This window comes from Loxodonta africana, chromosome 15 (assembly GCF_030014295.1).
Source record: "Loxodonta africana isolate mLoxAfr1 chromosome 15, mLoxAfr1.hap2, whole genome shotgun sequence".
NCBI classification, from domain to species: Eukaryota; Metazoa; Chordata; class Mammalia; order Proboscidea; family Elephantidae; genus Loxodonta; species Loxodonta africana.
This window is the reverse complement of record NC_087356.1, coordinates 2,505,028-2,526,784: the sequence shown is the minus strand read 5'-3', so window position 1 is coordinate 2,526,784 and position 21,757 is coordinate 2,505,028. Positions and strand designations below refer to the sequence as shown.

Here is a 21,757-nt window from a genome sequence, read left to right as displayed (position 1 = left end):
GACCCCAGCTCCGTACTCCGGGCCTGCGAGGGGGACCCCAAGTCTGTACTCCCGGCCCACGGGGGGGACCCCAAGTCTGTACTCCCGGCCCGTGGGGGCAGGACCCCAGCTCCGTACTCCCAGCCCGCGGGGGGGACCCCAAGTCTGTACTCCCAGCCTGCGGGGGAAACCCCAAGTCTGTACTCCCGGCCCGCGGGGGCGGCACCCCAGCTCTATACTCCCAGCCTGCGGGAGAGGGACCCCCACTCCGTACTCCCGGCCTGGGGGGGCTCGACCCCCGCTTCATACTCCAGGCCTGCAGGGGGCGCTACCCTCCCCATACTCCGGGGCCTGCAGGAGGCAGAACCAGGCTTCTGGGTCCCTAGGTGCTGCTGGCTGGGAGGCTGGACAGGGTGCAGGATGGGCCCTAAAAGGGCAGGTTAAAGGAGCATTGATTTTCTCAAGCCTCTCTGGCCCTGAGGCCTGCTTTGTGGAAAGAGAAGATGTGCTCACACTGGGTCACACCTGGGTGGCCCTGGTCTGATATCTGTCTTACAATGAGGAAGGTGGGTCTCAGAGATGTACTGTGACCTGCACAAGGTCACACAGCAGGTGAGAAGCAGGGTCTGGATCTTGAACCCAGGTCTTCAGACTTCCAGTGCATTGTGCCTTCCATGAGCCTCCTGGGTAAACTCAGGCTCAAGGTCAGACTTGTATTCACAGCACCTGCCAAGCCTTCTGCTGGACCAGGCTCCAGGAGGCACATATAGCCTACATTCTAAAACTCTCCCAAGGTCCACAGAAAGGTGCAGACCCTGCTCTCTGGAGACTGGGGGACCCCCAGGAGTTCAGACTCATCTCACCCCAGAGCTTGGTTACTGAGTCTGTCAGAAGTATGCAGCACCCCTGTCTGCCTGGAGCAGCCCCTGGCAGCTCCTGTGATTCTGAGGCCACAGCTCAGCAGCGGCCTTTGGTCCGCCCACTGCCATCCCTGACCACAGGACTAACCCTCATTGTCCACAGCGTGGTTCAGCTCTACAGTCCAGTTCTTCTGAATATACCAGCCTCGGGGGCACTTCATGTTCTCCCGGGCCTCCATGAAGTTTCCTTCCTGTGGGTGGACAGAGAGGGAGAGCTGAGGGGTGTCTCAGCCGGAACGGGGTCTGTCATGGCCTCACACCCCAACGCCACCGTCACCCTTTCTGTCATCTGTTTGTGCGTCTGTCGTGGGCACCATGACCTCCAAACAGACATGGTCTCACCTACTGAACCAGATGGCATTTTTTGCCATCCGTATATTCACTTCATATGTTTTTACTCACTTGGTTTTATTGAACTTTAAAATAAATTTATTTTTAAAAGCAACTTTATATAAGCCACTAAAAATCAGCATCACTCACCATAAATAGGGTATAACAATAATAATTACTGTGGAAACAAAATAATGCAGCTGAATTCCAGTTAGTTGCTGCCTCCTGCTCAAGCTGGAGCCTGCTGCCTGCCTCTCCATGTTCAAAGGGGCGGTTACCACGCGTGGGAGTCCAGGTTGTGCAAAACGTTAACGTGCTTAGCTGCTAGCCAAAAGGTTGTAGGTTTGAGTCCACCCAAACGCTCCTCAAAAGAAAGACCTGACCGTCTATTTCCGAATAATCAGCTATTGAAAACTTTGTGGAGCTCAGTTCTCTGACACACGTGGGGTCGCCATGAGTCAGAATCAACTGGTGGCATGCGCTAGAGATGGCTTAGACCTGCACTGTCCAGTTTGGAGCCATCAGCCACCTGGGACTATCTAAATTGATTAGAATTCCTAAAAACCCAAACTGGTTAACAGTGGCTGACTCAGAGTAGAACTGTGCTCCATTGGGTTTTCAATGGCTGTAATCTACTGCAACGCTGCTGGGTGGATTTGAAATGCCAGCCTTTCAGGTGAGCAAACTGTTAGCACCATCCGCCAAAACCAAGCCTGTTGCCGTCAAGTCTATTCCGACTCACAATGGCCATGTAAGACAGAGTAGAACTGCCCCGTAGGGTTTCCGAGGAGCGGCTGGTGGATTCAAACTGCCAACCTTTTGGTTAGCACCCTGAGCTCTTAACCACTGCGCTACCAGGGATCCTTGTACTAGGAACCTCTAATTAAAATTAAACAAGATGGAAAGTTTAGTTGCTCAGTCTTACTAGCCACATGTCAAGTGTTAACAGCCACCCGTGGTCAGTGCAGATGTAAACCTTCTATTACTGCAGAAAGTTCTACTGGACAGCGTCAGGTTAGAGGAGCCCTAAACTGAGACCCTCTCCTTCAGGGTAAGTACCACCTCTGAAACAGGCCTGAGGAGGAAACACTGCCTGTTCGCTGTTTCCTGTGGTCTTGTTGGTGGTATCTCTGACCCACCGTCTTGGGGTACAGTCCCCATCTGTGCCTGGGAGGGGTCCGAGGGCTGAAGGATCTAGGATCCCACACATGTTAGGAAGCAGGACTCAGATCCTATCTCCTAGTCCAGTGCTCATTCCACCCGGACACCCCAGCTTCCAAGGCTCCCACCTTGTTGCATTGCTTGCCCGCACATTCCACAGTGAGGTTGGGACTCCTGCTCACCACGTCTGTGTTCGGGATGGCTGCCGGCACCCAGGCCCCTGTGATGTCACGCCTCTGGTTCTCGTACACCTCCTCCAGCACCTGGCTCTTGTTGATGTCTGCGTCCAGGAGGAGTCTGGCGGAAGAGAGCCCAGGTTCCCAGGACGTCTTCTGAACTTCCAGGCCCCTGGGATCCTCCTCTGCTGGCCACGCACTCCCTTCCCACTCTGGGAAAGGCTGTGCTAGCAGGTCCTGGTGTCCAGGCAGGGTGGTGGCCAGGGCCCTGTGTCTGGTGCACCCCAGAACACTGGGACCAGGCTGTGGGAAGGCCTGCTGAGCTGACAAGTATGCAGCCCCCCATGCTGTCTCTCTCCTGTCTGTGCCCACCTTTCCTGGCCTGCCCTGTCCAGATCTCAGGTAGAAAGAAAGGTCAACTTAGGTGGGCCATGCCCAGAGGGCACCGGCTCTGGGCCCTGCACCCCAAGCCTTACCTCCTCTGAGGCTCCACCATCCACTTCCCCTGCCAGTGCCACCCGGGGGGCACCTGGAAATCCTCCTTGGGGAGAGACGTGTGCCCTATGACGTCCGAGAAGTTGGGGCAGTGGCGCAGCCCCTGTTGCCCCCACTGGTCTTTGTACTTGGCCTGGTTTTCATACTGGGGGACACGAGCTGGTCAGTGCCTCTGCGGCTAGCACACCTGCCCCACCTTGCTGTCTCTGGGCCTTTTCTCCCACGTTCCCCCTGCTGGGCACGCAGTCCCCGCCCCCTGCACCTGACCCTAAGTCCCCCCACTTCTGCCTCTCCAAGCTTTCTGTAGCAGCCGGTTAAGCATATCATGATATGTATTCATCTACCCAGCCCTGGTGGCGCAGTGGTTAAGAGCTCAGCTGCTAACCAAAAGGTCGGCAGTTCGAATCCACCAGGTGCTCCTTGGAAACCCTATGGGGCAGTTCTACTCTGTCCTATAGGGTCACTCCGAGTCGGAATTGACTTGACAATTCCTGTTGAGAGCGACAGGTTTTTGTTTTTTTTTTTTTTAATTCATCTACAACAGCTTAAGAGCTGCAAAAAATTTATCTTTCAAGTCAGTAAATTAAAAAGCCTGAAACTCAAAATTATTTCCTCTTGACTGTGGATCCCTCCCGAGCCATATCCTCCCCGGCCCTCCAGCAAGTGTGGTCTCTTCCTTCTCTGCCTCTAGAATGGTCTCTAGCCACTCTCGGCCCCTGGGTTTATGATTCTCTGAGCAAATGTCTCACTTCCTGCTCCTCTGGGTGGGCGGGGCAGTTCCCTTGCTTCTGCATCCCCAGGACCACCAGCCTGGCTTAAAGAACCCAGTTGGAGTCTACAGAGGTCCCAGACTGCCAAGCTAGTTAGTGACTGGCAGCACCGCACCCCCCCCCCGCCCCGCCCCGCCGCCAGCTGCAGTGGGAACCTTGCTCTCCCCACAGGAACTGGGAGAAATCGCTCCATGAACCTCCAGCAGGGAGAGTGACTGAGCCCTGCAGGGTCACTCTACCACCACTCTGTCATCCACATGCGGATGACTTGTCAACAAGGGACCATGAGCTTCTGAGGGTGGCTCTATCAGACCCCTCTTCTGCAGTTCCTGAGACCTGGCTGTTAGCATTTCATTCCCAGTGCTAGGATACTCCAGCTTCTGCCTCCTCCTCCCACAAACGGCCTCCCGCCCCCACGCCAGTGTCCCCACTTTGTGCCCCCAGGCCAGCCCACACTCACCGTCTCTGCATACACGACCACGTTGCCATGACGGAGCAGCTTGAGATCCTTGCTGTCTTCCACATTGCCAAGCCACATGCAGACCCGGAGGTGGGCTGGAAGCGTGTCCTTCTGTCCTTCACCCTCCGGGTACTGAGGCAGAGGCAGGTCCATCCCCCGGGGACAGCCAGTTCCCGGGGGTGGGGTGCAGATGATGGAGGGGGCACACCCCTGGAATGGGTCACCCTGAGCCCCGGGGAGCAGGGAACCTCACACTGAGCTGGGTGTTGAAGCTAAATGAGTTACATGGAGTTTCTGCCTACAAGACATACATAGTTCAGAGCAGGGGACAACATGCAAACTGGGGAAGGCAACACCCTGTAACCTGTGCATGGCAGAGAGGCTGGGGACTGGGGGGGGGGATGGGGGAGGGCAATGTTGCTAGGAGCCTGGAGGGCCTCACCGGTAGCGGTGTTCATGCTAGTGCTAGCGTTTATTGTGTGCCTACTGTGACCAGGCACTGTGCTCAGGGCTGAGAGCATCGCTGCTCTAATCCTTACCCACCACCCTGAGGTGGATGTCGGGAGCGGCACTCCTATTTTACAGGGGGGCAGACTGAGCCTTAGACAAGTTCAGGAATTGCCCGTGGTCACACAAGCCAGTGAGTGGTAGAGCCAGGATTCACGACCCAGTGCTTCTTAGGCCTGGGGGCTGAGGTGGGGGGGGGGCCGCCACAATAGTGGGGAAAGGCAGCAGGTCCCAGAGTGGCTGGGCTGTGGAGAATGTGGCCCAGAGAGGGACAGTGCAGGGAGGGTGGCTGAGGGCCAGACCAAGGAGGTTGGCCTTTTTCCTGGAGGCAATGGAGAGCTAGGGAGTCTCTGAGAGAGGGAGGAAGGGGTGACTCTCCACCGCCCACCTGGAGGCTATCGTCAGGCAGGGGCAAGGGTGGAAGGGGGGTGGTATGGTGTTCAGTCTGTCTGATTCATGGGTTGCATCTGACATGATTGGCCGGTGCCCAGACCTCGTGGGCCATTGAATATTTTGACTATTACCCAGTCATGGTCCAGGGGACAGGTGACAAATGACTGGACCAAGCGGTGGCCGTAAGCATAATGGGGGAGATGAACTGAAGGCCATGTATGAGGAAGATGGGCTGGGTGTCTCCCACAGGCCAACAGCCACAGGCTCCTGCCTTCCTCTGGGGACTGTTTAAACCCCATTTCACTTGGGTGAAGGGCCAGGGAGGAGGAAGTGGGTTGCCCTCAGTGGGCTGCTCTCAAGTTCAGGGCCCTCTTCTCTCTGGAGGGCTGGGGCGGCCGAGGACCCCCTTCCTTCCTACCTGTAGGAGAAGAGTCTGTGTCTTCCCACAGAACTTGCCCGACTGCAGGGGCCCGGCCTGGGAGAAGAGGACGGCGTGGGCGGGCACCTGTGCGAAGGCCACTCGCTGGCCCTTGGATACCAACCAGATCATCACGTCCGGGAGGCTCATCTGGGGCTGCCGAGGGGCCAGAGCCTCAGGCCCTGCCCGGCCGCCTCAGAGCCCTGCCCCACAAGGATCTCAAGAGCCCACCTCGGGAAGCACGGAGTTGAGACGGTACAGCCAGCCCTCCACGGTGGCCACCATGTCCTTGGGCTTGAACTTGGCTTCCTTGGCCTGTCTGGCCAGTTCCTGCAGCAGGCGGCTGCGGAGCTCCCACCTCTTCTTGTCCAGCTCAGTGGCTTTGGGCTGATCAGTCAGGCAGGGCAGGGGGTGCCTGTGGCCAGGACAGGAGCGGAGGGGCGGGACCTCCTGTGTCTCACAGCCCCACAGTCCACTGGCCCTTCCCAGCCTTGAGATGCCTGCCCCATCCACTGCTGGCCACATGGGGACCCTTCTGCGATCCTATTAGGAAGCCCTGGTCACTGTGGGTCTGGCCTCTTGGTTCTCATACATCCACCTGGGGTCTCCTAAGTCCCTGTAACGTGCAAGGCCTCTCTCAGGGACCTCCCGGGGAGAAGAGTGTGCTCTTAGGGGCCAACCAATCACGGGGGTTGGGGGGGACCAAAGTGGGGGCTCAGGGTGGGGAGGACTTGACAGGCAGAGACTGGAGGATGGCATTTTAGATAGAAGGGCCCACGACGGAGAAGGGCTTGTCTGGATAGCAAGGAGAGGTTTGATGGGAGCTGTAGGCACAGGTGGGGCCACAGCAGAGACAGTGCAGGGTGGGGGGTGGGGTCAGGGCCTTTTCTGGAAAAGCCCGAATGTCAGAGGAGAGCGACTCTGTAGTTTGGGTTTCAAGCCCAGGAGAGATTTGAACGCAGCTCCTATTTCTCGTGGAGGCGGGGTTCTGTGGGCCCTGATCTCAGCCCCACCCCTTAGGCAACATCTGGCCCGGCCCCACTGGCCTTGAGGCCACGCCTACTGGCTGTCCTCCAGCAGCTCCTTCAGCAGCTTCTCCCACTGGAGGAGCAGGGCTGGGTCCTTGGGATTCCGCATGGACTTCAGGGTATCCAGGTTGGCTTTCTGCCCAGCAGGAGAGAAGTGGCGAGAGAGCTGGCATCAGCATGGACCTCACTGGACAGGCTACAGGGCTGATTGGCCCAGGGTGTCCTCAGCCAGGACTCAGGGACCTCTGATGGATAGCCTGGTGATGTCAGTCCAAGGCTCCTGATCCCCTTGCAAGGCCAGGACCCTGGCTTACCCTTCCTGTGACTCGACAGGAGAAATGGGTGGTAAGAAGGAGCCAGGATGGGGTGGGAGCACAGAAGGCTGATCCCAACCTCAGCTCCCCACCAAGTCTGTGGGTGTAAGAATGAGGCAGGAGGCATGGGACACTCTCCTGTCTAAATCCCATTCAGTGGACCCCCAAGATCTGTGCTCCCTGACGGGCACCTAAGACCCTTTGTGATCTGATCCCTCCCAGCTTCATGGGCCTTATCCCCATGTCACCACTATGCCCCAACTCCCCCCAAACTTCAAAAACATCACCATGACTTTGCATGTTATTCCCTTCTTTTTCTTTTTATTGTGCTTTAGGTGAAAGTTAAGTGTGTGGTAAAGAGCTTGGCTGCTAACCAAAAGGTCGGTGGTTCAAGTCTACTACCAGCTCTTGGGAAACCCTGTCCAAGAGCGTCACTATGAGTTGGAATCGACTTGATGGCAGTGGGTTTGGGTTTAGGTGAAGGTTTACAAAGCAATATTAAACAACTGACATGAGAATTGTTTTTTGGCATTGGTTTCCAACCCTTCCATGTGTCAACACTCTCCGCTTCTCGACCTCATGTTCCCCATTTCCATTCGTCCAGCTTTCCTGTCTGTTTTTCCCTTCTTGACCCTGTACTGCAAACTCCCACACGTTCTTCAAGACCCTCAAATGCCCCGTCTTTTGTGAACACCTCTTCCGACTACCCTTTGTTGTTGATCTCCTCTCCCAAGTTTCTCTGACCTTGTGGCTCTCGGTACCTGTAGCTCCATCACGGCCCTGAGTGCACTACACAGTCACTGCATACCCGACTTCACCGGCTGGTGAGGACAGGGCTGTGAATACTCGTTGTCATGTCTTCAGTGCCCAGCACTGTGTCTCAGTTAATGGGGAATGCGTGGATGAGCTGTGCAACTGGCTTCCCGTGACTGTGACTCAGTTTCCCAACTCTCCCATCAGTTATCCAAAACTTCCCCTCCATCGTGCTCCTGCACCACTCACCAGGCGGTCCCGAGTGACGTGGAGGAGGTTGAGGCAGTTCATGCGGAAGCTGACGTCCTCCCAGTGTGAAGTAACGGCCACGACAGGCTTGGTGTTGTACCAGGGCACATAGTGGTAGATGTTCCCTGAGACACAGAGGTCCATGGGGGGGATGTCTGAGGGACTCTGGCAGGTCTCCCCTCACTCTGTCACCTCAAAGGTGCTCTGATAACAATCTTAGCTGGATCCCTCCCACCAGGCAAGTGGGCTAGGGGCTGCTGGAGAGCATGGGCATGCTAATAAACACGGAAGGCTCTTGTGGATATTCAGGGTGCTCAGTGCTCTATGCAGCCTTTCAAAATCCCTGCTTACAGGTGGGGAAATCAAGGCTTGAGATGAGAAGCAGTGTGTGTGAGGTGACCAAGCCAGCCAGTCAGAACACAGGTGTCTCTCTCCAGAGTCCCTGCTCTTAACCTCAGGCAAAATGCCAAGGCAAGGGGCATGCCTCGAGGCAGGGCTCACTGTGGGTGGCCTCTGAGAAAAGAAAGAGTGGGCCCCGGTTCAGGGAGGAGGCCCGGGGTTGGCTGGGGGGTGGACGTCTGAAATAAAGGGCTGCTGCTGCAGAGGATTTGGGTGGCAGACTGGCTTCCCTGGCAGTTTTCCTTGTTGGGGTGAGTGAAAAGCTAGTTAAAATAGAAGAGGTTCTTCTGTGAAATACCTCGGTGAAAACCCATTACCCAAACCCATTGGCATCGAGTCGATTCCGACTCATAGCGACCCTATAGGACAGGGTAGAACTGCCCCATGGAGTTTCCAAGGAGCGCCTGGTGGATTCAAACCGGCAACCTTTTGGTTAGTAGCCATAGCACTTAACCACTATGCCACCAGGGTTTCCACATACCTTGCCGAGTTGGCACAAGAAGAAGAAAGCCACAGAAGCCAAAAACAAAGCAGAAGCAGAAAGTCTGTGAGGTAAGCAAACGCCCAAACGGACTTTTGTCCTCTAGGTTTCTGGCAAATCTTGGAGAACTTGTGCTTTCTTTTTGGGAAATGTAGGGGTACAGGGGCAGGAGAGAAAGCCTAGCGTTGCCCGAGGGGTGCCACCTAGCAGGAGACACCTCCGGGCAAGGTCAGCGAGAAATAACCCACCACCCAGAAGACGGTGAGGAAACTTGGCTGTCTCCAGAGTGGTGCTGGGTGGAGGGGGAAGAAAATCTTCCCGAAAATTTATGACCCAGAGTGGGTTATAACTCATGCAGGCTTGATTCTGAGTTCGTGCTAACTGTGGGGTCTGAAGAATGTCAAGAAAATTAAGTGAATTCCCACACATAAAGTTCCAAGAAGATGAGCAGCTCAGAACCCATGCACGTGCTCTCCGGCTTGGCAACTCCGCTCCCAGGTGTACACCCAGCAGACAGGCATATTCAGCGTTGTCAAAGATGTGGAACAACGTTCACAGCAGCACCGTTCATTGTGGCTGTCGCTAGCCACCCTGAGTCAGCTCCTGACTCATGGCGTCCCTATGAACAGCAGAAGGTCGTCTGCACGAGCAACTGCAAATTGTGATCAGTACAGTTCTCACTGGCTGATTTTTGGAAGTAGATCACCAGACTTTTCTTCCTAGTCTGTCTTAATCTGGAAACTCTGCTGAAACCCGTGGAGCGTCCCAGCCACAGACAGTCCACCAACGACAGACCGGTAGTGGCTGTGCCCAAGGTACGTTGTCTGGAATCGAACCCGGGTCTCCCACACGGAAGGAGAGAGTTCTGCCACTGAACCACCAATGCCTCACAGCACTATTCGTAATACCAACGTTGGAAACAACCAAAATATCCCTCAATAATAGAAATGATCTGAGAAGCTGGACTATATGAAGAAGAACCAGGCATCAGGATTGGAGGAAGACTCAGTAACAACCTGCGTTATGCAGATGACACAACCTTGCTTGCTGAAAGTGAAGAGGACTTGAAGCACTTACTAATGAAGACCAAAGACCACAGCCTTCAGTATGGATTACACCTCAACATAAAGAAAACAAAAATCCTCACAACTGGACCAATGAGCAACATCATGATAAATGGAGAAAAGATTGAAGTTGTCAAGGATTTCATTTTACTTGGATCCACAATCAATGCCTACAGAAAGAGCAGATAGGAAATCAAATGATTTATTCTATTAGGGCAAATCTGCTGTAAATGACTTCTTTAAAGTGTTGAAAAGCAAAGATGTCACCTTGAAGACTAAAGTGCGCCTGACCCAAGTCATGGTATTTTCAGTCGCATCATATGCATGTGAAAGCTCAACAATGAATAAGGAAGACCAAAGAAGAATAGACGACTTTGAATTGTGGTGTTGGCGAAGAATATTGAATATACCATCGACTGCCAAAAGAACGAACAAATCTGTTTTAGAAGAAGTACAGCCAGAATGCTCCATAGAAGCAAGGATGGCGAGACTGCGTCTTACATACTTCGGGAATGATGTCAGGAGAGATCAGTCCCTGGAGAAGGACATCATGCTTGGCAGAGTACAGGGTCAGCAGAAAAGAGGAAGACCATCAGCGAGGTGGATTGACACAGTGGCTGCAACTATGGGCTGAAGCATAACAACTATTGTAAGGATGGTGCAGGACTGGGCAGTGTTTCGTTCTGTTGTGCATAGAGTCGCTATGAGTCGGAGCTGACTCGACGGCACCTAACAACAACACAACAACAACAACATGATGGAATACCACACAGCAATGAGAATAAGCAAGCCACAACTATATCCAACAACATGAATGCATTTCATAATAAAAGGATGAGCAAAAGAAGCCAGATGCAAAAGGACACATACAATGTGATTTCTTTTATATGATGTTACAAGAGGAGGGAAACTATCTGGAGTTTGGGAGAGGGGTTCCTCTTGGTTGGAGGCTGGGGTGGGAGGCAGAGTGCTGGTGTCTATTTCCTGACCTGAGTGCTATTACACGGATGGGTACGTTTGCTTCCTGGTAATTCATCGAGCTTGCCAATTTGCATTGTGTACTTTTCCATATGTATTTTTTTTTTTTATGTTTTACTTGGACTGTTTACTTAAAGATTTTAAAGGTAGTGGAGATGAAAAAGACAAAATAAATACGTAAAATAGTGTGTCAAACTGAAAATGCTATGGAGGAGGATACAGTGGAGAAAGACAGGGAGCCGCCAAGCAGGAGGGGTGGTTTGCAATTTTAAATAGAAGGGTTCCCTAAGGCCTTTTTGAGAAGATCTAGAAGAAACTATCCAGAATGCAGCCCAGAGAGATGATAAGAGGAAAAATATGAGGGAGAGAGATGAGAAAATCTGAAGAACAGAATGAGAAGGTCCACAGAGGACAGTGAGTTCCAGAGGGAGATGGGAGAGAGAAGGATGAGAGGTAGTTTTCAAATAGAAAATGGCTTATAATTTTCCAAAACTGTGGAAGGTACCAGCTCCGGACCCTGATCCCGAGTGAATCGTTAGAATGATAAGTGAGCAGAGATCTGGGACTGGGTTCTCAGGTGTGAGCATGGGGACACAAGTTGGTAATTTTCCTTTCTACTCATGGAGAGTGTACTAAAGCAACAAGGTGGGGAAAATAACTCCACTTTCAGAAAAACAAGGAGACAGATATCATCTGCAGACTCAAAACACACAGGAAGACTGCCGAAAACAACAGAAATGGCCAGAGAAGCCCTGAGGTGAAGTGCAGCCAAGCCACCTCGAGGGAGGGAGTCTCAAGGCAGGCTGCTGGAAGCACCCGCCTGTGGGAGCAGATCGCAGAAAGGGCCAGCAAAAATATACTTCCTGAAGCTCAGGACACAGATGCAGAAATGTGAGCCAGCAGAACTCAGAAAAGAAGTAGAAGAAAAAACAAAAACATCATAGAAAGGAAGACAACATAAGGAGAAGCCCAGGGAAGGCTAGACCCTGCGGTCAATTCAGTGAGGAATGTAAAGGATAAACCCAGAACCCAACAGAAATAAGAAAAGTGACCAAAGTGGAAATACAGTAAAAAAAAAAAAAAATCAGAGAGAAATTGACAAGTACAGAAGAAAACCAAGGAGAATCATTAAACCCATAAGTGGAGCCCCTAAAGCAGAAAACTAAAACATTGGAGTAGAATAAGTATTTTAAGATATAATTAAGAAAACTTGCATGTGGAGAGGATTGTCTTTCCCACAAATGATGCTGGAACAACTGGATATCCCAATGCGAATTAATTCAGAATAGATTGTAGCATTAAATGTAAGAGCTGAAACTGCAAAAGGTTTAGAAGAAAAAATAGAAAGTCTTCATGACCTTGGATTAGGCAAAGAGTTCTTGGATATGACACCACAAGAGAAAAAATAAAATGGCCTTCTTCCAAGCTGAAAATGTTTGCAATTCAAAAGACACCATTAAGGAAATGAAGACAAACCACAGACAATTTGCAAAGCATACCCAGTAACCCACAGCATGCATCTGATAAAGGACTTACATCCAGACTATATAAAGAGTTTTTTCAACTTAATATGGTAAACAACCCAATTAAAAACTAGACAAAGGATTTTGATAGACATATCACCAAAGAAGACATACAAATGACTGATAATCACATGAAAAGATGACCAGTATCCTTAGATATTAGAGAAATGCAAATTAAAACCACAACACCACTACACGCTCACTATAATAACTCTAATAAATAAAAAAGACAGATAGTAACAAGTGTTAGTGAAGACGTGGAGAAGCTGGAATTGTCATATATTGCTGGGGGAACAGTCACTTCAGAAAATTTGACAGTTTTTTAAAAAGCCATTCCACTCCTAAGTATCCATCCAAAAGAAATGAAAGCCTATGTCCCTACAAGGACTTCCACACCAATGTCCCTAGCAGCTTTATTCATGATAACCAAGAAGTGGAAACAATGTCCACCACGTGACAAACAGATTAACAATTGGTGAATGGTCCATCCATACAATGGAATACTATTTAGCAATAAAAATGAATGAAGTACTGACACATGCTACCGCATGGATGAAGCTCAGAAGCATTACATTAAATGAAAGAAGCCAGATGCAAAAGACCACATTTTGTTTGTGATTCCATGTATATGAAATGTACCAAACCAAAAAACCCAAACCTGTTGCTGCTGAGGCAATTCCAACTCACAGCAGTCCTATAGGACAGAGTAGAACTGCCCCCCACAGGGTTTCCAAGGCTATAATCTTTACAGAAGCAGACTGCCACGTCTTCCTCCAGCACAGCAGCTGGTGGATTTGAACTGCTGACCTTTCAGTTAGCAGCTGAGCACTTAAACTCTGCACTACTGGGGCTCCTTTATGAAATGTACAGGAAAGGCAAATATATAGAGACAGAAAGCAGAGTAGTGGTTGTGTGGGGCTGGGGTAGGAATGTTGAAAACAAGGATAACTGCAAACAAGGGCTCTCGGGATGGTGGAAACATTCTTTTTTTGTGTGTGCTTTAGGTGAAAGTTTACAAATCAAGTCAGTCTCTCGTACAAAAAGTTATACACACCTTGCTGTGTACTCCTAGCTGCTCTCCTCTTGATGACAGCACATTCCTCCTCTCCACCCTGTATTCCCCGTGTCCATTCAACCAGCTGTTGTCCCTCTCTGCCTTCTCATCTCACCACCAGACAGGAGTTGCCCACAGTCTCAAGTGTCTACTTGAGCCAAGAAGCTCACTCCTCACCAGTATCATTGTCTATCTTACAGTCTAGTCCAATCCCTGTCTGTAGAGTTGGCTTTGGGAGTGGTTCCAATCTTGGGCTAACAAAGGGTCCGGGGACCATGACCACCAGGGTCCCTCTGGTCTCAGTCAGACCACTAAGTCTGGTCTTTTTATAAGAATTTGAGGTCTGCATCCCACTGTTCTCCTGCTCCGTCAGGGATTCTCTGTTGTGTTCCCTGTCAGGGCAGGGATCGGTGGTAGCCAGGCGTCATCTAGTTCTTCCAGTCTCAGGCTGACGGAGTCTCTGGTTTGTGTGACCTTTTCTGTCTCTTGGGCTGATCTTTACCGTACGTCCTTGGTGTTCTTCATTCTCCTTTGCTCCAGGTGGGCTGAGACCAATTCATGCATCTTAGATGGCTGCTTGCTAGTGTTTAAGGCCCCAGATGCCTCTCGTGGGTGATGGAAATATTCTAAATGTGGACATGGTGACAGTTGCACAAACATCATTGAACTGTACAAAACAGGTGGATTTTATGGTGTGTAAATTATACCATTAAATAAATTACTCACAAAGAAAAGAAGATTCGAGTCTATATCGAAAGAGCACGCCATATGCCAGGGAAAATTGGTCCAAAAGTGTCAACACTGAGGATAAAGCTACTGGACCTTAAACATAAAGAATGGTTGGGCAGCTGGACAAAAGATCAAGACATTTATAGGGAAAAAATATTAGAAAAAGTAAAGATATGAGCTATGAAACTTTAAGAAACCATAAACTTCTAGAAGAAAGCATGGGAGATTAATAAATTTGGAATGGAAAAAACCTTTCTAATTATGACTCAAAATCTAGGAACCATAAAAGAAAAAGTTTGAGGCAAAAAAAAAGTCTCCATGGTGGGGGGATACCATAAACAAAATTATAAGACAAATAATTATAACTATAAAAGGGAAAATACTTACAACTCATGTCACAAAGGCCTAACCTCCCTACTATGTGAAGGGATTCTAGATATCAATAATTAAATGACCAACGTCCCAATAGAATAAAAGAGAAAATTATAGGGACAGTTCACAGGAAAGTGAATGCAGATGACTTTTAAATGGATGGGAAGATGCCACCCCTCGCTTATATTGACAGAAATATAAATTAAACTGCACTGAAATACAATTTTCACTTATCAGACTGGCAAAATCCCCGGAGTTTAATACCAGATTTTATTGATTGCTGTCGGGAGTGTAAACGATACAACCTCTGTAGTGGATTATCAGTCAGGGTCCAATCAGGAAAGAGAAAGACCATGCCCTACTCTGACACGGGGTTGCCACGAATTGGAACCGACTTGATAGCAACTAGGAGTCTGGGGGATATTTTCAAGATGGGTTTAATAGAGAAAATGTGGCAAAAAGGCCAAGAAGTCAAAAAGGGGGAAGTGAGATCACCCAGAGAGTAGTAATGGGGGAAGAAGTTACTCCTGTTTGGGCTGGAGAACAGAGGGAGGCAGAGGTGTTACAGACATTCAACCATCGTTGAGGGTGCTGCACAGGGTATTTGAAGCACCCAGAAGGGGATGCCCAATCAGTAATGGTGTCCTAGCCTGGGCTGGAACTATGGAGTGGGGGCACCCAACTGGTTCTTGGGCCACCAAGGAGGAGGCACTGCAACCTGGGATCTCTGAAGGGAAGCAGCTACTTTCAGAGAAGCTCCAGAAACACAGAGAGAGAACAACATCCTCTCCCCTTCTATCAGCTGGCGAGGGAAACGTATGTCCTTTGCAGAAGTCCAGCCACTAAAGTATACAGTAGGGCATGCAAGGGTCTCCCCTCGCTGGAGGGATTGAGAACAAATGGGAAAATGACCAACACAGAGGGCAGTTTTACGATATCTGCTAAGGTGCAAACACCCTTTAGCCAATTCCACTTCGAGTGATTTGTCCTACCGATACACTGATTTGTGTGTGAACTGACTTATGGATGAGGTTACTTACTGGCAGCATTGTTTTTAATTCTGTAAGATTGGAAAACTCTGACTTATCAAGATAAAAAGAAGGCATGCACACACACAACAAAAAATTAAAAACGGGTTTATCTTCAGATTTTTCAGAGATTAAATAGAGAGCAATAATGTACACATCACAAAAAATTTTATGCGGAAAATTGTGAAAACTTAGATTAGGTATATGTACATGTGTATATTTTCAATGAACAATGAATAAGGAAGACTGAAGAAGGGTTGACACTTTGAATTATGGTGTTGTTGAAGAATATTGACTCTACCACGGACCACCTAAAGAATGAACAAACAAATCTGTCTTGGAGGAGGTGCAGCCAGAATGCTCCTTGGAAGCGAGGGTGACAAGGCTTCATCTCACATACTTTGGGCAGGTTATCAGGAGGGACCAGTCCCTGGAGAAGGACATCATGCTTGGTAAACTAGACAGTCAGCGAAAAGGAGGAAGACCCTCAATGAGATGTACTGACACGGCAGCTGCAACAACGGCGGGCTCAAGCATAGCAACGACCATGAGGACGGCTCAGGACCAGGCAGTGTTTTGTTCTGTCCTACATAGGGTCACTATGAGTCAGAACCAACTCGACGGCACCTAACAACAACAACATATTGTCATATTCCTAGGCAAATTAACTTACCAAAATTGAAATAAGAAGAACTAGAAAAGCTGTGTAATCATTAAGTCAGTATTTAAATCATCACAGATAAGGTTCAAATTTAGAGACCACTTCTAAACTTTCTAAAAAAAAAAAAAAAAAAACAGATAATTCCAATCTTACCCAAATACTTCCAGAGAGTAAAAAAAGGAATTGCTACTCAATTTCCTGAGGCTAGTATAACTTTGATGCTAAAACCAAACAAGGACTAAGCAATTATACCGTTATAAAGTTTTTACATTATATGTGAAGTGGTGTAATATTAATTCAGGGGAGTCGATATTATCATCTCCAGAGCAACCACTAAAATAAGGCAGAGCTGTTAGCTGGTCAGTCAGTAGGGGAGATACTGTGCGTTACTAAAAAACAAAAGCGAGGAAGCCGAAACCACTTGATGAAAACAAAAGAAGACAGAAAAATTCCAGCAGGCTTTTTGTAGAAATTGTCAAGCTGAGGTTAAAATGTATATAAAAGTGAAAAGGAATCAGAATAACCAAGACTATTTTGAGAAAGGGGAACGAAGTTGGAGGACTTTTACTACCTGATTTTGGTGTTTGTTATAAAGTTACAATAACTGAGGTGATGTGATGTTGGCTTGAGGAGAGACAAATAGACAAGGGAACGGAATAGAAATTCTAAAAGAGACCCACCCACATACGGTTCCTTGATTTTTGACAAAGATACCAAAGTAATTCAGTGGGGGAAAGCATAGTCTTTTCAGCAAATGGTGCTGAACTGGAGTTCTGTATAGAAAAAAATAATCTCAACCCTTCCCTTAAGTCATATAAAAAGATTAAGCCACGTTAGATCATAGACCTAAATAAAGAAGCTAAGACCATAAAGCTTGTAGAGTGAAACCTAAGAGAACATTCCCTTAAGTCATATAAAAAGATTAAGCCACGTTAGATCATAGACCTAAATAAAGAAGCTAAAACCATAAAGCTTGTAGAGTGAAACCTAAGAGAACATCTTCATGATCTAGGTATAGACAAACTTTTCCTAGACCACATAATGGACAAATCACAACGGAAAAGATAATTAAAATTAGAAACTGCTCATCTTCAAAAGACACTATTTGGGAATTGAAAAGTCAAGCCACAGACTGGAAAAAAAATTAGCAAAACATAGATCTGAAGAAGGACTTGTATCCAAAATATAAAGGAACTCCTGCAATTCAATATGAGACAAATAAGCCAATGAATGGGTATGCGAAAGACTTGAACACCCCGCTTTATGAAAGATGCCAGCATCATGAGTGATCAGAGAAATGCAAATTAAAACTACAGTGAAGTACAACTTCACACCCACTGTTGTTGTTGTGTGCCTTCAGAGTCGATTCTGACCCGCAGGAAGACTGTATACGATGGAGTAGAATAGAACTGCCCCATAGGGTTTCCAAGGAGCGGTTGGTGGATTCGAACTGCTGGCGTTTTGGTTAGCAGCCTGAGCTCTTAACCACTTCGCCGCCCCCGGGGGGCTCCACTCACACCCACTAGAATAGTTCAAATGAAAAAGACAGACAATACCAAGCGTCGGTGAGGGTGTGGAGCAAATGGGACTCTCAAACACTGCTGTGGGGTTGTAAACTCTACAACCTCTTCGGAAAACCGTTAGGCTCTTTCTTACAAAACTCCAGTTCCACCCCCAGGTATTTACCCAGGAGAAATGAAAGCTTGTTTCCACAAAAAGACTTGTACAAGAGTGTTCATAGCAAATTTATTTATAATACTCCAAAGCTTGAATCAACCCACATGTCCACAAACAGGTAAATGGATAAACTATTAAATTTACACCATGGAATACTATGGGAGGGGCAGAGGGGAGGCAGAATACTGCTACGGGTAACATCGATGAATCTCTAAACTACTATGTTAAGCAAAAGAAGCCATTAAAAAAACGAACAGTGTCACGCTGTATGATTCCATTCATGTGAATTATAGAAGAAGCAGAAACTAAGCACTAGAGACGGACAGGACAGCAGTGACTGCCCCAGGGGCAGGGGAGAGAGAACAAAGACAGACGGCAGCGTCCTCAGGCGATGGAAATTTCTAAATCATTACTGGACTGGTGGTTATACCTGTATATATTTATCAAAACGAATCAAACTGTACACTTAAAATCTATGCACTTTATGGTATGTAAATAATACCTCAATAAAAATAAATAATAAAATGTCACCATTGAAAGAAGGACGAGATGAGCCACAAACTTGGAGAAGTTATTTACCATGCACACATCTGACAAAAGATTGCACCCCAGAAGAAATAATGTGGAAGTCGGTAAGAAAAATACTGCCAAATAGAAAAATGGGCAAAAGACACGAGTGGGCTTTTCGCAGATGAGGAAAAAACAAATAGCGCAGCACTCGTTTGTAATCAGGGAAGCGCAAATTAGGACCACAGGAGATGCTATTTCATGGCTATCAGATCGGCCAAGATGAAAAGGCTGGGCAGCATCCGATGTTGGTGAGAACTTAGAGTAACAGGGATTCTCGTACCGCTGCTGCTAAGAGCATGATTTTGTGTGATTGCTTTTGCTTTGAGTTTCTCTTCCACTCCTAGGTACATAATTTAGAGGAAGTCTTACACTTGTGACCAGGAGACAAGTACAGGAATGTTTATGACAAAATTACAGTAGCAAACAGAGATGTGACCTAAATATCCACATGTATCCCATAACTCGTGGTATAATCACACAGTGGAACACACAAAGAAATGGAAATGATTTGCAGCTCCACATACCAATATTTAAAAAGAAAATTTATCTTGAGCACAAGAAGCAACACTGAGGAATACAGACCGAAAAATTCCGCTTGTACAGATGCAAAAGCACTGTGCTGTTTAGGGATATACACATAAACCAAGAGCCTTCGAGCCGATTCTGACTCATAACAATGCTACAGGACAGAGTAGAACTGCCCCATAGAGTTCCCAAGGAGTGCCTCGAGGATTTGAACTGCTGACCTTTTGGTTAGCAGTGGTAGATCTAAGCAACTAAAAAACCAGGGTTTCCAATACACACATAGGTGGTAAAATTAAAAAGAAAAGCAAGGAAGAGATTAACACAAGAGTCAAGATCATGACTACTGCTTGGATGAATGAATCTGGGGCAGGCATGAGGGGGCCCTTTAAGATGCTGACAATTTTCTGTCTTTTAAACTGGATGACGAGTTCATGAGAATTCATTTTATTGTTTTTCTGTAAACCATATATATACATTTTATATACTTTTTGTATCTATATTTCATAATTTTAAAAATAGGTAGAACATATGCTAAGTGAAAGAAGCCAGTCTTCTGTACGTATGTCTATATGATTCCATTTATATGAAACGTCCAGGATCAGAAAATCTATAGACACAGGAAGTAAATTAGTGATTACCTAGGACTGAGAAAGTTGGGGTGAGATAGGGAGTGACTGCTAAAGGGTCTCTTTGGGGTGATGAAACGTTCTAAAATTGATCGTGGTGAAGGTTGTACAAGTTGGTACATACACTAAAAATCATTCAATTGTATACTCTAAAGGGGCGAATTATATGGTATGTGAATTATGTCTCAATTAAGCTGTTATAAACAAAAACAGGTTGAGAAGTGGGAAGGGTGGAAAGGCTCTAGGTGGGTAACGAGGTGGTGACCCTGACAAAAATGAACGTTCTCCTCCTCAGTTCTCTGACTTTAGCATGTATCTGAATCACACAGAGGGCTTGTTAAAGCATAGTGTGCTGGGCTCCATCCCCAGATTTTCTGATTCTATATGTCTGGGGTGTGGGCAAGAATTTGTATTTCTGACAAGTTCTAAGATGATGTTCATTCTGCTGGCCCCGGGACTGTACTTTGACAACGACCACTATTCTGTATTGCCCAATCAAGAGTAGATGCCCAATAAATGGATATTGGGTAAGTGGATGAACGGGTCGATGGGTGGTTGGTTGGGTCCTTGGGAGAATGATAGGTGAGATTGAATAGATGAATGGATGGATGGTGGTGGATGGGTAAAAAAAAAAAAAAAATTGGTGGATGGGTAGGTAGTGGATAAATGGGTAGTTGGATGGATAGATGAATTGGTGAGTGGTATACAGATGGTTGGGGATGGTAGTAGGGGAGAAGATGGGGTTGAGAAAGTTGTAGTGTAAAATGTAGTGTACTGAAGTCAAGACCTACTTTCAACTCCTGAGTCACTACCTACTAGCTCTGCTTTGGCAGGTGACTTCTCTCTGAAGCTCATTTCCTCATCCGTGAAATGTGAGTTAATAATGGCTATGAATGTCACATGAGCTAATACACTTGAGAGGGCATAGCATAGACCCTGGTATGCACTGGATGCTCTCTACTTTTTGATTGGGTCTGACTATTACCATCATATATCACTGGGCTGTACTGCGTGGTTGAGACTAGAGGCTTGTAATTCAGGTCCATCTTGTTTCCATAGTGGCCGATGCTGACTTCGAATTGGATCAGGTCCTTAAAGTTGGGCATCATAGTGCAGGAGAGGAAGATGACACACAGCCCGTACTTTTGGCGGTTCTGTTGTTTCTAGAACAATAACCCCCACATCACCAATACATAAACCAAGAGACAAACAAGACAGGCAGGAAGGCAAGGATGATGATCCTTGTGCCTCTCAAAAGCCATCTTTGCTTCCCTTCAGGGTGAGTTAGACTGTCATTGAACCCCTCACCTCCCCTCAAAACTCTGACTTGGCTCCCTTGTGCCTGGCTGATCAAGAGCAGTTCCTCCCAGGACCTCCATCACCTGGCTCACTCCACCCAGGCAGCCCGCTTCCTTCCCTTCCCAAAATCAGGCACAGTGTGTCCTCCCTGGTTAGGCAAGGCTCTGAGTTGAGCCACCCTGCCCCCACTCCATGTAGAGGAGCCGCTCCCCTCCTTTTTGCCTAAACCCCCTCCTCATATGAGATGGATGTGGGCAAGGTAGTGTGGTTGAGGTTGTGCTCATCCCTCTTGACTGTCCTTTTCCCTCTGTGGCTCTTCACCCTAGAGAAGCCCTAGAGAAGACGAGTCTTTCTACTTTCTGCCCCAGCTGCCCACTCTCCCCACCATCCCTCCCACCTCCCCGGTGCTCTAGCCATTATGTTACCCACCCCCCCCTTTTTTCTGCTGCCAACTTCTGCTAACCCCCTGTACTCTACCAGTCTGTGCACTACCTCAGGTCTCCTCTGTCTTAAAAAACCACCCTCCTTCTCTCGCCAGCTACCACCTAATAAATCCCCATTAGAGTTTCAGTCATTTTTTACAAGCATTGCCTCTACGAACCATCTCCAATTCTCCCTCCCATCTATGGCGGCCTGGCATCTCTCCTGACCAAGGGCTACGGGCGCATTCCGAAGAGCCAACAGGCACTTTTGAGTGCTCATCCTTTCTCTGAGCCACATTCAGGCCTGTAGATCACTCGTTTCTGCAACTCTCCCGTCCTGAGGCTGCACTCCTCAGAAGACTCCTCCTCAGTCTCCTCTGCAAACCCTCCTCCTCT

General features: G+C 48.2%; 1 protein-coding gene across 1 annotated transcript in view; it reads right to left on the bottom strand.

Annotated features, from left to right (window-relative positions):
- FER1L5 (fer-1 like family member 5) overlaps window positions 1-21,757 on the bottom strand; it is a 66,068-nt gene that overhangs the window by 13,357 nt on the left and 30,954 nt on the right. Inside the window, 9 exon segments of the mRNA XM_023541145.2 lie at window positions 988-1,090; window positions 2,573-2,687; window positions 3,043-3,206; window positions 4,292-4,423; window positions 5,610-5,765; window positions 5,841-6,024; window positions 6,673-6,773; window positions 7,954-8,078; window positions 20,626-20,803. Coding sequence (XP_023396913.2) covers window positions 988-1,090; window positions 2,573-2,687; window positions 3,043-3,206; window positions 4,292-4,423; window positions 5,610-5,765; window positions 5,841-6,024; window positions 6,673-6,773; window positions 7,954-8,078; window positions 20,626-20,803 — 1,258 coding nt within the window.